General features: G+C 40.8%; 1 protein-coding gene across 9 annotated transcripts in view; it reads right to left on the bottom strand.

The window, feature by feature from the left end:
* The window catches only part of SRGAP2 (SLIT-ROBO Rho GTPase activating protein 2), a 249,096-nt gene that overhangs the window by 107,285 nt on the left and 122,806 nt on the right, over positions 1-19,005 (bottom strand). For all 9 annotated transcript variants that reach the window (XM_065938270.1, XM_065938271.1, XM_065938265.1 and 6 more), the window contains one exon: positions 12,617-12,779. In XM_065938270.1, coding sequence (XP_065794342.1) covers positions 12,617-12,779 — 163 coding nt within the window. The remainder of the gene's footprint in view (positions 1-12,616; positions 12,780-19,005) is intronic.

The raw sequence follows: 19,005 nt of genomic DNA, 5'->3' as shown, positions 1-19,005 counted from the left end.
ATTCTGGCCTGGCAAAAGTACCCAAAGGTATTACTGCAGAATGCCCAAGTCATTCATTCCTTTCACAAGCACCTTCCCAATACAATGACTGCTACCTTTCTACATGCGAGGGAGCAGACCACAGTGATGTGAAGAGATGACACAGGAAGTGGGCCACGCAGCCACAAATCCCAATTCTGCCACCAATCGGCTGTACAGTCTTGAATAAATTGCTTAGCCTCTGCCCATGTTCTTATCTATAAATGGAGATGATAAAACCGCTACCCATCTTTAAGGGCGTTGTGACGATTAAATAGGTTAATACATGTAAAGTACTGAGCATAGTCCTTAGGCATGGTTACCACTCTTTTAGTATTCAGTAGGGCTTCCCTGGTGGCTCAGAGGGTAAAGTGTCTGCCTGCAATCCGGGAGACGCAGGTTTGATCCCTGGGTTGGGAAGATCTTCTGGAGAAGGAAATGGCAACCAACTCCAGTATTCCTGCCTGCAAAATCCCATGGACAGAGAAGCCTGGTAGGCTACAGTCCATGGATCACAAAGAGTTGGACATGACTGAACGACTCAGTCGTGTCCGACTCTCGGTAACCTAACATGGACTGCAGCACACAGGCCTCCCTGTCCATCATCAACTCTCAGAGCTTGCTCAAACTCAAGCTCATCAAGTCAGTGATGGCATCCAACTATCTCATCCTCTGTCTTCCCCTTCTCCTCCTGCCTCCAGCACCAGGGTCTTTTCCAATGAGTCAGTTCTTCGCATCAGGTGGCCAAAGTATTGGAGCTTCAGCTTCAGCATCAGTCCTTTTGGTATTAGTTATAGATTTTATTTCTATTATTGCTGTGAGTCTTATAATAAACAATTGATACCTAGTCAGCTTCTACACCATTAGTGTAGTTTCTCCTGGGAGTAATACATTTTTACAAGCTACTATCTATTTTCATGGTGCCTGATGAATTATATTAGTAATCTTTTCTCAGAGTAGCATCTTATAACCAAATATAGGAAGTACAGAGATTATCAATTGATGTTAAAAAATACCAGATGAACAACTGAACTGGCACGCAAAATATGTATGATAAATAATACCACACAACAGGCCTTTTACTGTGTGAGAAAAATGTAGCTGTAAAATAGAGGGTTCAGACTATCACCCTAATCTGGGGGGGGGGGGGTCATAGTGGCATCATTATTGGTGGCTTTATTTCCTGATGTGATGCAATATGAAGTATACAACATCGTCTACTATATATTCTAGTTGAAAATATATATCATGAATAGGTTTGGTCTATAGCACCACCTTCCAATTTACAGGAAATACAGGGTATGGGAAGAAGTTAAATAACAAAACAAGGAAGCAAGTAGGTGAATCTAGAAGGAGGGAGAATCTGTAGGACACTGGCCTGGTCTATGCAGCAAATCAGCGTCACGGCAAAGAAACAGTACTAGATTAAAGGAGACTTAAGGGACAGAAAACCACTGTGTGTTAGATACTAGCGTGGGAAAACCAGGTGTCAAGGACATTTTAGGACAATTAGGTAAATATTTACATGGTTTGCACATTAGATGAAAATTTACTGAAATAGGTAAGTGGAGATTTTGACTAAAATAATAGATTATAAAATAATATATACAATACAATCTTTTTTTAGTTATTTAGTTTTTTTAATTTATTTAGTTTATAAGCTTTTTAGTTATCATATTTTTGCTTTTTGATATTTTCTATTTTCTGCAATGCACATGTGCATTTAAAAGATTTAAAAGATTATTCAAAAGAACAGAAAGTAAGAAGGAAGAGGGAGGAAAACAGAGAAGGGGGAAAGGAGAGGTACAGAAGGCAGGGACGAGGCCAGGGGAGGGTGAAGGGGAAACGGGGAGAGAAGCAGGGTTTGAATCCACCGTCATCGGCGCTCAGGTTGTGACCAGGCTCAACAATCCGATCTGGCAGTAACTAAGTGTTAAGGATGCCACCTATAAATCCTGAAACGTGAGTGGCAGGGTGATGCTGTAGAAAGAGCATGAGATTTCAAATTTCACTGTCACCTCTCCTGGGTCTTACAAAAGAGCATTTTACCAATGCGAGCTTTAGTTTTTTCAACTATACAGTGGGAGGAAAAATAACTTTCCAAAATTATGTGCACAGAAGCATTATTCATAATAGCCTCAAACTGGAAACTTATCCAAATGTCATCAACGGTAGAATGGATAAAACTGAAAGGCTCATGTTCCAGGAACTCCCTCCTCACCCCCAGGCAAACTGGGACTGCTGGTCATCCTAGCTGCTGCCACTGTAGGGGAGATGGACTTTGGAGTTCAAAGTCTGACAAGTTAGAGGGCCTGATAAACATCCTGGGCTTTCCATGGGAACTCCAGAAAGGTCATAACTTATATGTATAGAATATGTTTCAGAACTACAGGCAAAACCTATATAGACCCATTTTAACAAAGCATAAAACCAGTTCCCTACAAGCTCAAGGTGATCAATTTAACTGCCTAGTAAATCAAAACTTAACACTCTGCAGAGGAAGATTAAACACAATTAGAGTCTCAATAATGAAATCTACAATGTCCAATATGAAATAAAACATTAGTAGATTTGAAAAAATAAATGCTATTCATGGTCAAGAGAAAAAAGTCAATAATAAATAGAAACAGAACTACAGATGATGTAGATGTTGAAAACAGCTGACAAGAATTTTTCAAATAATTGCCAAATATGTTTAAAAATAATAGATGAAGAGGGGGTACTTTTAGTTCTATGGAAACTGTAAGAAAAAAATGAAGAACCAAATGGAAATCACAAAACTAAAAAATATAACAGTTGAAATAAAAAATGTATTGGATGATATGAATAGCAGATTGGATACAACAAGAAAGGATCAGTAAACTTTAAAAATTATCTAAAATTATCTAAACTGAAGCACACGGGAAAAAAAAGCTTGCCTCAATGACCTATGGGCCTGTATCAAGCAGTCCAACAAGTGTGCAATTGGAGTCAAAGCAAGAAGAGAAAGCAGGACAGAAAAAATATTTCCCATAATTTTTCCCAAATTGAAGTAAAACCACTATCTATGGATCCAGGCTATTTAGATACTGTACTTATCTCAGTCAAATTAAAAAAAAAAAGAACACCACTCTTAGACTCATTATAGTCAAATTGCTAAAAACAAAAGATAAAGAAAAAAACAGGATTGCCCTGGTAGTCCAGTGGTTAAGAATCACCTGCCATTGCAGGGTTCACGGGTTTGATCCCTGGTCCGGGAAGATTCCACATGCCAAAGGGACAACAAAGCTTTTGCTCCACAACTAGGGAAGCCTGCGCACCCCGGAGCCTGTGCTCTGCAACAAGAGAAGCCGCTGCAGTAAGTCCGCACACCGCAACGAGAAAGCAGCCTCCGCTCACTGCAACTAGGCAAAGTCCACACGCAGCAACAAACACCCAGCGCAGTAAAAATAAGTAAATATTAAAAAAAGAAGAAATATTACAAGCAGTCGCCCAATCCGCCAAAACATTATATCCAGGGGAACTACAATAAGAATCATAGCTGACTTCTCATAATAAACAGTAGAAACAAGGGAATAAAAAAATGCCATAGTTAAATAGCTGAAAGAATAAAATTCCATTTATATAATTTTTTTTTCAAAAACAGCAAATACTTATATTGTGTTAGAAGTTCGGCTAGTGGCTTTCAGAGGATAATGAATGGAAAGGGGCAAAAGCGGGGGCTCGTGGGATACTGGGTACATTCTTTTCTTTATCTGGGTAATAATTACACACTTGGTTCCATTTGTAAAAATTCATAGAGCTGTACACTTTACAATACAAGCATATTCTCTAACAACTTTATACTTACGTAAAAAGCTAAGGGAAAAAAACCTTTCAAAATAGATGGAAAGACTAGAGAAAATATATTTAGGGCCTCCTACAGAAGAGCCTGGTGGGCTGCTGTCTATGGGGTCGCACAGAGTCGGACACGACTGAAGCGACTTAGCAGCAGCAGCAGCAGCAGGGTATATACAGGGCTTCCCTGATGGCTTAGCAGGAAAGAACCTGCCTGTCAATGCAGGAGACGAGGGTTTGATCCCTGGGTTGGGAAGATCCCCTGAAGAAGGAAATAACAATCCATTCCAGTATTCTTGCCTGGAGAATCCCATGGACAGAGGAGCCTGGTGGGCTACAGTCCATGGGGTCGTAAAAGAGCTGGACACGACTGAGTGACTAAACAATAACAATAAAAGTATATAAGCATTTCAAGAAAGCTTGTTATTTATTAGTATTCTTAACATCCTCCCGTAGAAAGTTTTGGGAGCTTTAAATGGACTGAAAAGCCCTAAGCCCCCTGGGGGCTAATCTTACTCCTCAATTTGACTTTAAGCTCTCTTTAGCACTAGTATAATGGTGTGTATACAGTTTTCACTAAAATACTTCTTGACCACATGCTCTCCTAGTTTAGGGTAGTATTCCAATACATACAAGGTGGCATGGAGACGTTTTTGTTTTCTGTCCACTGCATCTCTCTTTTCCACAATTTAAAATTGCTCTTCTGGTACCCTTAACCGCCCCCTGATTTATGAAGACAGGGTACCATTACACAGAGCACCTTGTGCTCTTTCAAAAAAGGCATCTATATACCTGAGAACTGAAACACCAAAGAGGCAAATCTATAAACTAACCCAAGTCAAAGCAGGCATCTTTGATGCACACATTCCCTCTTAGCTGAATCTTCCTAAGGCCAAAAGAGACCTGGGACACCCAGAGAGAAGCCCCAAGGGGGAGGATACAGATGCTTCTGACCGGTGTCACAGAAACCAAAGCTAAAATGCCACAAACAGCACGAAGTACAAAGCTCCCCTCAATGCTGGCTTTGGCAGCAAACCTGACGCCCCCCTATCATCAGAGATACTTTTGAAGTAGCTGGCAGCCTTCCATTCCCTACTCAAATAAGCTCAGCTTCACATCCTATTCTTCTTTCCAAAGGGGATCTCTTCATCAGATATGAGAGAACAAAGCTCAATTAATTGGAACAGAGTTTTGCTCCCAACAAGATAAATTGGGCAACGGGAACAGCTGTCTGTAAAGCACCACACACTGCTCTTAGTGACCTTGTTAGAACAGGGAGGAAATTTAATCAACTTAGATACTGAGTTCCACAAGGAGAAGCTGTGGGGAGGACTGGGGAAGAGAGGGAGGGGTAAGTCAAACATCTACTCCTTCCCCCAGAAACATCTTCAGGTCAAACCTGTTCTCAAGAGGGCAGAACAAAACCTTTGGTAATCTATTGCTTTCTTCTTACATTCAATCTATGGTACTGATCAGGGACATTCAACTCTACCAGCATCATAGGTCATTTCTTCTCCTCCCAGTTATGGCGCCACCACAGAACATGGTGGTGAATCATCATCCTCTCCCCTCATACACGCCAAACAGCTAGACTCAAAGACTCCACAGGAAGTCCTATCCAAAGGGGATAAACAGGTAGGCAGGTAACAAGTACTGCTTTTAGTTTCAAATCGCCTTTTAACCTGTTTTACTGCCAGAGCCATCTCCTTGGCCAGAGCAAATCTGACCGGTTGTGGCAATTCTCTTCTGACTGCTCTCATGGGAAAAGGACATGTCTAACACCTCAGGGTCCTGGAGAAAATGACTAATTGATCCTCTTATGATTCTTCCTCAGCACCCTTCTTGCATCTCCTATTTCCAGTGTGACCCCTAAAGCGAGATTCACCCTTTGTCATCTTCCAAGAGTATAAGTAAACGACAATGGGAAGCCTAGACAAACTGACCTAGATGCTTCAACGCTGTCTGCAGCAGAGGCAAGTACGGCTCACAGACAGACGGACAGGGTCTTACTGCTTCATATGCATCTCATGCCCTTGGGCTTCCCCAAGATGCAAACCAGGGTATCTACAGCAGTGATTCTCAACCCTGATTATAGGCAAGGGTCAGCTGGACTCTATCCCTGAGACCATGATTCAACTGTCCTGAAGTGGCGCCTTGGCATGGTATTCTTTTATTATCTTTTAAATCAATTTTACTGAGGCATAATTTGAATACAATAAAATGTATACATTTTGAGTATGTACGATGACACATTTTGACAAGTGCACACGGCCATAATGAAGAGTGTAGGACATTTCCACAACCCCCAGTTCCCTTGTATTCCTTTGCAGTTGACGCCATCCCCACTCTGGCCCCAAGGCCATCACTGATTTACTTTCTATCACTATGTATTAGAGTTATCTTTTACAAGATTTCAAATAAATTTAATCATGCAGAATGTGTTCGTAATGTCTGACTTCTTTTTATCAATAGAATGTTTTGTGAGTTCATTGGCATTATTGTATCCAATAGCATTTCATTTCTTTCTATCGCCAAGTAGTATTCATATATGGACATACCACAACATGATTTTCTACAATATGCTTATTCATCTGTTGATGGATATTTGAGTTGTTACCAGTTTTGGCTCTAATAAATAAAATATTAGTTTCCTACAGTGGCCATAACAAATTACTGCAACCTGTGGCTTGAAACAACACACATTTACTCTTGTATAGTTTTGGAGATCAGATGTTCAAAATCAATTTTACTGGGCTAAACGGTATCAGCAGCGAGGCTTTCAATTTCCTTTCTTAGCATATAGAGCCGTGCTCCTTGGCTCCATCTTCAAAGCCAGTGGCCTAGCATCTTCTCTGTGACTTTATTTCCTTCCCTCCACCTCTCTCATATGGCCTTCCTCTCTTTTGCCTGTAATCTCCCTCCACTTCTCTTTTATAAGGACACTAGTGATTGCATTTAGGACCCACTTATGTAAACAAGAATTAAATCCACATCCTAAGATCTTCAAATTCATCATATGTGCAAAGACTTATGGATAAAGTCCAACAACATCCACAGGTTCTAGGAATTACAACAGAGACATCTTCGGGGTGGGACCATTATTCAGTCTACAACAAAAGCTATTACGAATATTCAGGTACAAGTTTTTGTGTAGATATATACTTTTATTTCTCTTGGATAAACGCATAGATATGAAATCGATGGGTCATATGGTTAAGTACATATTTAACTTCATAAGAAACTGCCAAACTATTTTCTAAAACAGTTTGTACCTTTTTATATTTTTTTACCAGCAACACATGAGAATTCCATCCATTCTAACGGTATTGTCAGTCTTCTTAATGTCAACCTTTCTAGTGTGTATGTAGCATATCTCCTTATACTGGCTTTAATTTGCATTTACCTGATGATTAACGATATTGAGCATCTTTTCATGAGCTTACTAGCCACTTATATATATCTTCTTTGGTGAATGTGTCTATTAAAACCTTTTACCTGTTTAAAAAAATGTGGGTATTCCATCATCTTATTATTGAGTTCTGTGTATTGCAAGTATAGTCTCCCAGTCCTATGGCTTATTTTTCATTTTCTTAACAATATCTTTCCAAGAATAAAAGTCCAAGAATTGATGAAGTCCATTTTTCTTTTTTCTTTTTCTTTTATAGTTCATGCTTTTGATATCCTAAGAAATCTTTGTCTCTTTAAGGTCGCAAAGATTTTTTTTTAAAAACATCCCAAGTGACTCTCTCGAAAAGCAGAAGTTTGAGAACTAGTGGTCTATTGGGAATCTGACCTAGCTTTCTCAATTTAACCTGACTTTCTGCCATAGAACCTTAGGGTAATAAAGATAAAACAGTTACCTGAAATACCATAATAGGCAGAATAAAATTCAGTCTTAGCACTGTCTGAACTGACTGCCTTCCAAGCCTAAGAGTAAACAGCTGTTAAGGGCTAGAAAGTGTGACTGGAAATGCCAAGTGGGAGGCACGTTTAGGGTGTCCCAGCTAAGTGAGGCGGGGAGAGAGAACAGGGTGGTCTTCTCCCCGGTGGGAAAATGCACATCCAAGTTTATTTCAGTTTAAACTAAGAGAGTGAGAGAAACAATTTCTCTTCCTGGTAGGATCCTTTAGGACACGCCCTGCACAGAGACGAGAGGGAGCTGAGAGTCAGAGTTGGTAGAATTTGGCCCCCGTTTTTTAAGCCACCGCATTAAACAAATGAAGGTGGCAGCAATAATATTTGCCCAGACCCTGGTTCCAACAGGGGTTAGACAGACTAAGCTTTCATAACATGAAAGGAGATGTCAGGAGCACCAAACGGGCTCAACTTCCCCTGGAGTCTTAGACAAAGTGCGCCTGTTTCTGAGTTGTGGACAGGAGGCTACTTTCTCTACATGTTATATTTAGCTAAAGGAATCTCTACCAGGACTTCAGGCAACATGTGAAATATGTCCCAGCAGACATAACCACAAACCAGAGGGCCAGCAGGGAGCATCCCTTAAGGGGGTTCAGAGCAAAGAGGGGCCAATTGTGCAGCCACCCTGACATCCCCGAATTAGCTGAGTCAGTTCCCAGTCAGATTTTCGGTCAGCTCTCATCTCTAATGAGTCTTTGTTTCCCTCTTACTAGAGACTCTGCCCCTAGGGAGAAAAACACGCTGCTGTACTTGACTTTCAACACCAGGTGCCTGCCCAGACACCAGGTAGGAGAAGCAACGGAATGTTGCTGTTTAACACCTTCAGGTCCTTTGAAGGGTTATGTGCTGAAGAAAAGGTTTAGTCTAATTCTGTAACTAAGTGAAATATCTGGATTCAATGAAAAAGAGTAAGAAAATCCAGATTACCCTCTACTCTGCATACAATACCTAGAGAGGCCTAATAGAACATGTAGGTGGAAAACCTTGAGTTCTAGAGCCTGATGGCTATATTTAAATACCAGCCTCATTTCTTCTCTTGCTTAATCTCTTGAAGTCTCAGTTTCTCCCCCCATAAAATAAGGGTCATAGTAATAACTACCTTATAGAAGTGTTGTAAGGATTCAATAAGATAATGCATACTGTACCTAGCACACGAGGGTTCAAAAATCTTGGTTTTGATGATTATAACCTTTGCCAGAGAATCATTAAGTCTTATAGATTAAAATAAATTTCTTTGCAGGAAGAAAAGCCCTGATTTTTACCAGTGACAAGCAGAAGATTCAAATTCACATAAAATACTGGTAAATTTTCAGGTGTCCACAGCCGAATCAGAAATAAAGGTACATTTTCTTTGTGTCTCCAGAGAAATGTGGGTTTTTCCTTTTGCTACTGGAGCCAAATTTACAGGTAAAATAAGAGGTGTATTTATTCTACATGTTTGGATATCAGTGTGGCATCTCTTGGTTGCTGGCCATTGTAGATAAAAGAATCTGAAACAATACTTCAATCTTTTAAGAAATGTGGCCTTCCATTGCTTAAGTGAGCCCCTTCTCTATACCCACACTCACTTTTGTCCATCCTTATCTCAGGGATTGCAGCTTACCTTATCACAATTTAACAAAGGTCACCCAACAACCAGAAGGAAGCCCTCAGTGTAGGATGTCTTTGTCATCATACAATTACAGTGCATTAGATTTCAAAGGCAGAATGAAGACCCTATAGCTCAGTTTTCTTTAAACTTGGGAGAACTAAGGCAGAGAAAAAAGAAGGTAATTGTCCAGAGTTTCAGAGTTACTGGCTAAGCTGAGCCCAAGAGAAAGAATCTCTTGGAGAAGGGCTCTGCTTTAAGAGCATAAAGCAAGACCCAAGAATCTTCAAGTAACTGCCAGGGTGGCCAGGGACACTCCTCGGTTCTCTTATCTGATTACTATAGCTCAACCTGTGGGTTCCTAATTCTTCATGTGCAACACACTCTAAACAAAGGAGACTGAAAATGTCAGGTATGGAGAGAAACTGCTTCTTTGCCCATTACTAGAAAGCAGAGGAGTTCTCATCCAAACAGAATTAATCTATTCTTAGGATCAGCCAAGCTAGCTTCTACCTTAGAGTTCTCTGCCTACACTGGACCCCAGGGGAGAGAGAAAAGAGGTTATTCACCCTGTGGGATGGTAAACATTGGTTATTTGACAATCCTAAGGATATCTCTAATCCACTATAATTTAACTGATGGAAAGTTACAAGGATCAAGAGAAAGTCCTATGATCTACAACTACCTACAATAATATGTACAAATCTCACAAATACAATGTTGAATGAGAAAAACCAGACACAGAAGAGTACACACTGCACGATTCTATTTATATAAAGTATGAAACTGAGCAAAACTAATCTCTGCTGTGAAAAGTCAGGAGTGACGCTATTCTGAGGGACTGGGGACACCCCTCCCAATCCCTTAGTGACAAGAAAGGAGCATTAGGGGACTTCTGGGACTGAAATACTCTGTTTCTTGATCTGGAAGCTGGTTACCAGGTGTTTTCAGTTTATACAAATGCATTTAGCTTTAAGCTGATGATAATTCACTTTTCTTCAATGAAATGTAATATATAAACAATCCAGTGATTAATTAGAAATTCTTCCTTACAACCTCAGCATAGAAATGCATTGCTTAAGGAGGCCAATGCTTAGACAAAGGTTGGAATATCATTCATGAGTGGATGGGGATACATACCATGTTTTATATACATGCCATGTGCTTAGGCCTTTGGTGAAACGTGAATGGCATCTGCGGAGCCAGGGATGCTTGTGGCTTTGATAACTGACTGCCTTTGGCATAAACATCTCTAAAATCTGGAGGGGTTATAAGATTCTCTCAGCTTGGTTCTTCTCTAACCTTCTGAAACTGGAGAAAAGCGAGCTGAGAGATGGGGTAAAGTCCAGATAGCTAAACATCTCTCATAAAAATTTCTTCTCAGATGAACAGAAGAAATAGAGGAGGATACTATCCATCAACCCCTTTTCGTCTCGAGATGGTCTAAGTGTCTGTCAAGATGGTAGAGAACTGGTATCTGATCACTGGTTCCATCTAAGGTTTAAAAATATTTTTTAATAAAAATTCTATATATTTCAGGTGTATAAAATGATTTAGTATACACATAAGAGTGAAATGATTACTACAATCAAGATAATATGTCATCTCATCACACAGTTACCTTTTTTGTGTTTATGAAAAGAGCCCGTGAAATCTACTCTCTTAGCAGTGTTCCAGTATTGAATACAGTTTTATTAACTATAGTCATTAATTTTAGTCACATACAATGTCACCAAATGTTACAGAATAATTCAAGTTAATGACAAGCAAGCTGGAGCAGATGCTAGGAAGCATGAGGAGATGGTGAAAAGTACCCTCGCCCCTAAATGAAGTATGGCCCCAACCACAGCACAGCCGGGCCACTAAAAATAGCCAGTGAGCTCTGCAAGGAGTTATCTTTATCTTCCTTCTTTCATTCTCAGATGATTGTAGTGTTAATATCCTATCTGTATGACACAGGGAAAGCCCCTTCACAGATGCAATTATGTAGATGGACAATTCTAAAGCAGTTATTCTTTCATGCTGGTAAAAAAAAGAAGAAATTGGGTTCTAATTCCAGACCTACTGAGATCTATATACTTCCTTATGTTAAGAATCAGAAAACTGACCAAGAGTTAAGGCTACTATGGGCCATAGTCTTATTTACCGAAGTCCATTCTCCCCCAGCCTCAAATTTTAACACTGATTTTGTCAATGGGAAACCAATGATTAATTCCCTATGTATGAAACCAATGATACTCCTCTATATAAATATATCCTCTTTCTACATATCACTTGTGGGAGGGTTATTCACCTTCTAAAAAATCTTTTGGATGCATGAGACAAGTGCTCGGGGCTGGTGCACTGGGAAGACCCAGAGGGATCGGGTGGAGAGGGAGGTGGGAGGGGGGATCGGGATGCAGAATACATGTAAATCTATGGCTGATTCATGTCAATGTATGGCAAAAACCACTACAATATTGTAAAGTAATGAGCCTCCAATTAATAAAAATAAATGGAAAAAAAATAAAAAATCTTTTGGAAGTGTCAGAGCTTGAAAGTTAGACATGGTACATCAAGTACAATAGTTGGGGTATTTGCCACCATTTGTAACCAAAAGTTATGAATAAATGACATCATTAAGAGCTCAGGTTGAGAGAGCTTAGAAAAGAGCTTCCTGGGTTTCCAAAAGCTTTGTTCCACTACTGACAGGTGAATTTGGCACAAATTTCCTAAGATTATCACAAACAACTGAGCTTCAGAAAACATTGAGGGGTGGGTTCAAGTTCCACCTGTGATCATCAAAACAAACAAACAAAAAACAACCCCCAAAAATGCATTCAGGGACCAAAGACAAAGATATGTCATGATGAGAATGATAACCAAATTCATGAGTTCACCCTGGATAAGATGAGAACTTGAAAATAGAACTAAACTAAAAACATAAACAGACATGGATGTGCTAAATGAACTAGAAGAGGAAATCATAAAACAACACAGAACATCTCTGAATCTCAATAGCTTCACAAATCACTTATGAAGTTAACCAAATATGGTTATTACTAATATTCACAAATTATGAATTATGCTGCCAGACCTGGGGTTGTACCTTGCAAATGGTTCTTTTCCCAGGGCTACTATAAATTCATCCGAGAAAGGAAGAAAAAGAGCCAATTCAATGTTTTCTCTCCATAAGTACATGGTAGGGCAAGACCCATGGAAAGCCTTTTAAGTGGGCCAATAAGATGTTCTTTCTCTTACTTACAAGATGGTGTCTGTGGTTAGAAATAGCCCGTTTACCTTTTTAAAGAGTCTTCCTGAGTCCTCGCTGACTTGGACAAACCGAGGAATGATATTATTCAGGTAGATGTCACTCAGCGTGGTGTGGTCTCTGCTCTCCCGCTTCACCTGGTTTAAGAGGAGATTCCAGCAGTTGACTGGAGAGAGAACATTCTGATCCTTCCTGCAGAGAAACGGCAAGAAAACAAATCAGCATTGGTGAACACGCAGGGTCAACATCTCTGACTACAGTTCATGTCACAAAATCATAGCAATCAGAGCCAAGCCGGAAATAAAGATGTCTTTCCTGAAGCTGCACCTCTAGTTTTCTCTTCTGAAAGCTCAGTGGAGGAAAAAGGGAGAAAATAAGAAGAAGGAGAAGGCGGTGATAGGAAGAGGGAAAGAAGAGAAGTAGGATTATCTGTGGAGCATCTATTATGTTCTAGAAGGTGGCCCTACTGGTAAAGAACCTGCCTGCCAATGCAGGAGACACAGGAGACATGGGTTCGATCCCTGGGTTAGGAAGATCCCCTGAAAGAGGAAATGGCAACCCCCTCCAGTATTCTTGCCTAGAGAATCCCGTGGACAGAGGAGCCTGGTGGGCTACAGTCCATGTGGTCTCAGAGTCTGGCACAACTGAAGCGACCTAGCATCCACACCTGTGTGTTCTAGAAACTTGGTAAAAGCTTTACATACATTATCCCATCTAAGTTCCATCATCTTGCTGTCAGAAAAAAAATACTATTATCCTCATTTCAGTCATTAAAAAAAACAAAACAAAACACGGAGAGTTATCACTTGCCCACAGCTAGTAAGGAGTCACAGAGACAGTAAAAGGGAGTCAGGGACCAGACGACAGTTCTGTGCTGACTAGAATGATTCTAGGAGGTCTGACTCCAAATTCCATGACCTCAACCACTACAATATTTGGTTTGTGTCTAGGATTACAGGCAAAAGTTAGTCTCTAGACAAAATTTAAGCTACAGGCTAAATCCCTCACATTTCTCTCTCACAGGATTCAATGAAGACAACTGCGGACGCATTTGCCATGAAAAAGTCACTGAAAATTCTTCAGTCCCACAGAATGCATGCAGGGAGGTTTGATTTCTTTGACTGAGCCATTTTCTCATGCCCCATACAACCAAGAGCATAAACCAGTATCTGAACCATGTATTGTGAAGACGTTAACAGCCTGAGTGGAGCAGTAAAACACTAAACCTAGATGCTCATTCTACTGAAAAGGATGTGATCGAAAACAGTTATTGATTCGATAATCAGCTCCCAGCACTAATATAAGCAACAGAAAGTTTTGCATCTGCAATGTGGATTTCTTTAAGGAAAGAAACACAAGGAAAGGGTTATTTATCAAGAGTTTACTGTGTACTTGGCACATGGATGGGCCCTGTACTCATGTTGTTTAATTTGAACCCTACAAAACCTGACAAAGTGGGGGTTATCAACCACATTCAGCAGATGAGGAAAAGCTGGACTAAGAAAGGTTACAATATCTTGTTCAAGTTCATACAGCTAAAAAATGGCAATGCTGGAATTCAAGAAGCCCTGTAATTGCAAAGAGAATGCTCTTAATCACTGCAAAATATCACACCTTGTTTGTCCCCATTTTTGCTCCAGCCTCCCTACAGTCAGACTCTTAAAGCAAAGAAAGCAAGCTGTGAATGGCTCAGTAATCAAGTCTGCACCGCCTCTCTCTTGCGCCAGGAACCTGTGACTTGTAGGACAGAATTCAACTTAGAAGAGCTCTTTCAATTCAGAAGAGGTAATCATTAACAATCACACCACACCCACTCTGGCTTCTGAAAAGACCATTAAATCAAAATACCTGTCTAAATTGTACCAAGAGGCTGCTCCAAACCAATGAATATTAAGAGTCCAAACTGAAACTGCTTTATCGGCTCAGTCAGTTTAGTCGCTCAGTCGTGTCCGACTCTTTGCAACCCCGGGGACTACAGCACGCCAGGCTTCCCTGTTCATCACCAACTCCCGGAGCTTGCACTGGAGAAGGGAATGGCAAACCCCTTCAGTATTCTTGCCTTGAGAACCCCATGACCAGGATGAACTACTTTTGTACCTGCTCTCTACCCTCACCCCCTGCCCCAGGCACCACGCTTCTGTGGTCAAAACCCCCAACATGTATGTGCTAATGACTGTGGTAACAAGGGCATCCACTTTCTAGGAAAATTAAAAGATTTCTATGGAAATTAAAAATATATATTAGCTGAGAGAGAGAGATACATGCAATTAGTTCACTCCTTTCAAAATTTTTAGCGCCTGGGGACAAAAAAAGAGGTAAATAGGAAACAATCCTAAATTCAAAACAGTGAGATAAGAGCACAGACATTCAGCAACATTTGATGTTTCCACTGTAAGAGAACTTTCAAACTGATTCTAAATCAGCCTCGGTTACAAAATCCTAAATAGCCTAATTTTTACCGGGTGGCAAGACACCCATGTCCTCAGTAAGCATGGAATACACTACACAAATACACACACTTTTTGAAGGCGCAGCTCTCACACGACCTTAACTCTACAACTGGTTTGAATCTGTTTCTTGTGGGTTGGTGGTCCCTCTTTGGTTCTCTATGGCAGTCTACACACATAAAAACAACACTACAATTCAAATTTAGAAGTGTACAAACACTTGTGTTTTAAATGAACAAAGTATAGTAGTAGGGACTTTAGTGGTTACAAAAGTGCTGCTATCACAATACAGCTGGGAGGCAAAGAAAGACCTATAATATCACAGAAGGTTAGAGGCACAGAGAGCCAGCTAGTGCACCCATGTACTGAATCCATCACAGATCACAGGTGGAGGCAGGAGAGGCGAAACCAGCCCAGTACCATGGAAAAGGATGCAGAGCCTCGGGTAAACAAGGACATTAAAAAGGATGGGAGGAAGTGGGAATCTTTTAAAATGCCTTGTCACTTACCACTCATAAATATACACTTCTTAAGAACTTCTAAGGTGCTACAAGTATCAATATTTTTACCACATGTATTTATTTCCATTCTTATAGCATGTAGTGGGACAGCCATGATCAGTTTCAGTGAGTAGGATCCTTAATAAAGCGTTCTGAGAGATGTTGGAATTACAGAACATTACATTTCAATTTCAAAGAACTGTAATACATCCATTCAAATGAGCAACCTCTACTGAAATATTTAAGGGGCCTGGGACCCAGTTTCCCTGCAGCAGACTCCACCAGTGTCTCATGGGCTGCCCAGGTGAGCTTTGTTACATGCGTGTTTTGGAATAAAGAATCAATGTGTGGGTCCAGACTGTTGAAAAATATGCTATTGATTAGAATGAATGTTGCTCTGTACAGGTTTAATTTTTAATTCAACCTACGTGTCTCCTTGGGCAAAGCTGTTCAGGTGAGCACACGATTTGACACACAGTGGCCAAATTCAACTGCACGCCGCAGAAGGCGCGGGGGCCTATGCTGGGTTCACGGCAGACCATGGCTGGGTAATGAGGATAAACATGCTCAGTATCATCTCACTTCATTATCAACTGTTGTAAAGTTTATTAAACATTTCCATTTATCCAGTTAATATTGATGAAGGAGAATGGGAGTAGTTTCTAGGTAATGTCAGTGATTCAAATTTAAGACAAAAACCATCCTTTTTTTTCAAGCATCTAAATCAATTTAAAACTATCTCTAGATTATGACAACTCATCTGTGTGAGTCAGGATTTCTTGATGGCGAACAACACAAACTAGAACCTAAAATAACTTTGATGCTGAAACTGATATAAACCTGTAACTCTGATTCATAATCGGGGTTCATAAACCCAGCTTCACAGTTCCTACTGATTATAAATTGGTATTTCAAAAGTTAGATTTACACCAATAAAACACTGCTTTAATCTGCTGCATGTATGAGAGCTCTGTGTAAAATTTTTGTTTTAAAAAAGGAGTCTGGCCCTAAAACAAAATAATATTAGGCTCTGCTGTCTGTTTCTCTCAGGATTTCCCACTCTCTTTTACTATTAATGTAGCTTTCATATAATATTTTTGGTTCATTGAGTTTGTATGCCTTTGGACTTATTTCTCCTTCCAGCAGAGGTGTTTTAATTAATTCATTTATTTATTTTGGGACCGTGATGTGGGAGAGGTGTGGGGCATGGGGAAGGAGGGGAACACAACTCTGCTGTAGAGATGATTTTCCCAGCCAACACGAACAAAGGCGAAACACACTTCAGGCTGGAAAACGAGCAAGTCAACGAGACGTGATTTCATAGGGAGCATATTAAGGTTCTGCTAGAGTGGTTTCCTGCTTCAGCAGCTTTGCAGCTTGATTTTATTTGGGGCTGCTAGAGCCAAGGGAGCTTCGTTTGGTCAGGAGATTGAAATTTGTCTTTATATCTTTTCCATCTATCACTTGTTTGTACAGTTTCTTTACCTACCCTGCCCCTGGAGTCTTAGGTTGTGTGACACTTGGGCCTTTACAGAAAAGGGTCTGAATCCCTGAGGCATGTGCTGAACAGCTGCAGACCTCCTCAAACACTAATCCCTAAAAAGCAGACAAAATATCCAGAAGTGTTTTTCTTACTTAAAAATTTTTTTCAGGAGGAAGATCAAGAAAATGTAATATTGTAATTGAGAGGGAATGACTTTGGAGTAAAAAAAAAAAAAGGAGGCCCAGAAAGTCACAAGCCAACTAAGCATCCACAGACGAGATGATCATTATAAATGCACCGAAAGAGCTAAACCTGGACAGTTGAATCATTAACTTCAAATACATTAGCCCAGTTCTTCTCCTTCAACTTAAACTATTGATGGACATTCAACACAATTAGCCACCAAATCCTCAAAGGTGTTTCTCTAAAAAAACTAAGGTGAAGAGCTGACTCGGTTGGCCCAGCTAACTCCGTCTCCGCTGATCCGAGAGCACATGTCCCTTTGTTTCCATACCCCCCGTCCGGTTTCACTTGTCTCATCTGTAAAATGGACACATGGCCCGTGTTGAACGTCAGGCTCCCCCAAGATCTCCAAAGCATGACTGCAAACCTGCAAGCTCTCCTGGCCTAAGGTAGCATTTAATTAATGATTGCTATGTTCACAGGTCTGCAGACGGGCTACATGATGCAAGCCTAGCATTACCGGATTGGCTTGAGCTACTGCGGTGCTCTACTGAGATTTGTTTCCTTTTGGGCCAGTGGTCTCTGCCTTGCCCACCTCACGAGGCTGTTGTGTGGCTAAAATGAGATGGTGGGTGCAAAAGAATTACATCAACAGTAAAGTACTATACAAATGTGAAGCAGTATTATTTTTATTTCCAAATACACTAGGATTCAGCATTCATCAGTTTCCGACATGCTCCTCACCCGGCCCTGGGCCGGGGCCAAGAGCACAGCCTGCTGCAAACGCACTCGGCAAATAATGGCTGGGATCAGACAGCAGCAACAGGCAATTAACCAAGCAGCTGTAAGTCTCTGGGAAGACGTGAGGGAGATACCAACGGGAGAGCAGAATTTAATCTTCCACTGTCCTTCCCCCAAGGGGCAAGGTAAAGGAGCAGCCCTGCGACCCACACAGGGAACTGTGCTGAGGGAGACAGGAAGGAAGCCTCAGCGAGACTGGACTGCCAGAAGCCTGGGAGCGTCTGCGCTTCCACTGGGTCCCCTTTCCCACCATTCCTTTCAAACCTGCCAGTCTGCATAAGATGCAAATGTTGATACATCTAAGAAGGCGGTTTCTCACCTTTAAAAACACACATATATGTGCTGTTAGACAAAAACCCAAATGAATTAAACAAATACATCTTCCAGTATAGATTATTGAGTACTTAGCTATGAGGAGGATTTTTTTTAAAAAAGGTGTGTGTGTGTATATATATATATATATATATATATATATAAAATAAAAGGGACCATTTAGTGATAGTTGGACAGGAAACTGGTGACAAGGAGGAGGCTAGATTTCTACACCTAAATTCCTTCCTGGTGCCTTGATTAAAATGAAATGAACTGAGGCAGCCAAAGAGATTATGTTATTCAGATGAGTGTTATTAGCCTTTCTGGCTTATTTTCTCTATTATGCATTTTGCTGATGCTGACAGAAGCAAACCTGCTGGATAGAGAGGCAAAGCCTCAGCGGATTTATGGCTTGACAGTGCCATGCATAAAATCAGACCCTTGCTGACCCAGATAAGCCAGAGGATGGATGGGATTTGCTGGGGAAGGTGTTAAAAGAAGAAGAAGAAGAAAAAATCACCAAGGTGGGAACTGACTTGAAAAAGATTCTGCCTATAACGGCTGCTGCTGGCTGTGTGACCCAGTAGTACAGCGGGAGCCTGGAGGCATCTTTCAAAGAAGGGCAGGCGGGCAGACGGGGTGGGGGGGGGGCAGGCACACTTCCCTGAGCTTATCACAGCGACAGCTTCAGC

This window comes from Muntiacus reevesi, chromosome 5 (genome assembly GCF_963930625.1).
Source record: "Muntiacus reevesi chromosome 5, mMunRee1.1, whole genome shotgun sequence".
Classification (NCBI taxonomy): domain Eukaryota; kingdom Metazoa; phylum Chordata; class Mammalia; order Artiodactyla; family Cervidae; genus Muntiacus; species Muntiacus reevesi.
The sequence above is the reverse complement of the archived record's forward strand: the minus strand, read 5'-3'. Positions and strand labels throughout refer to the sequence as shown.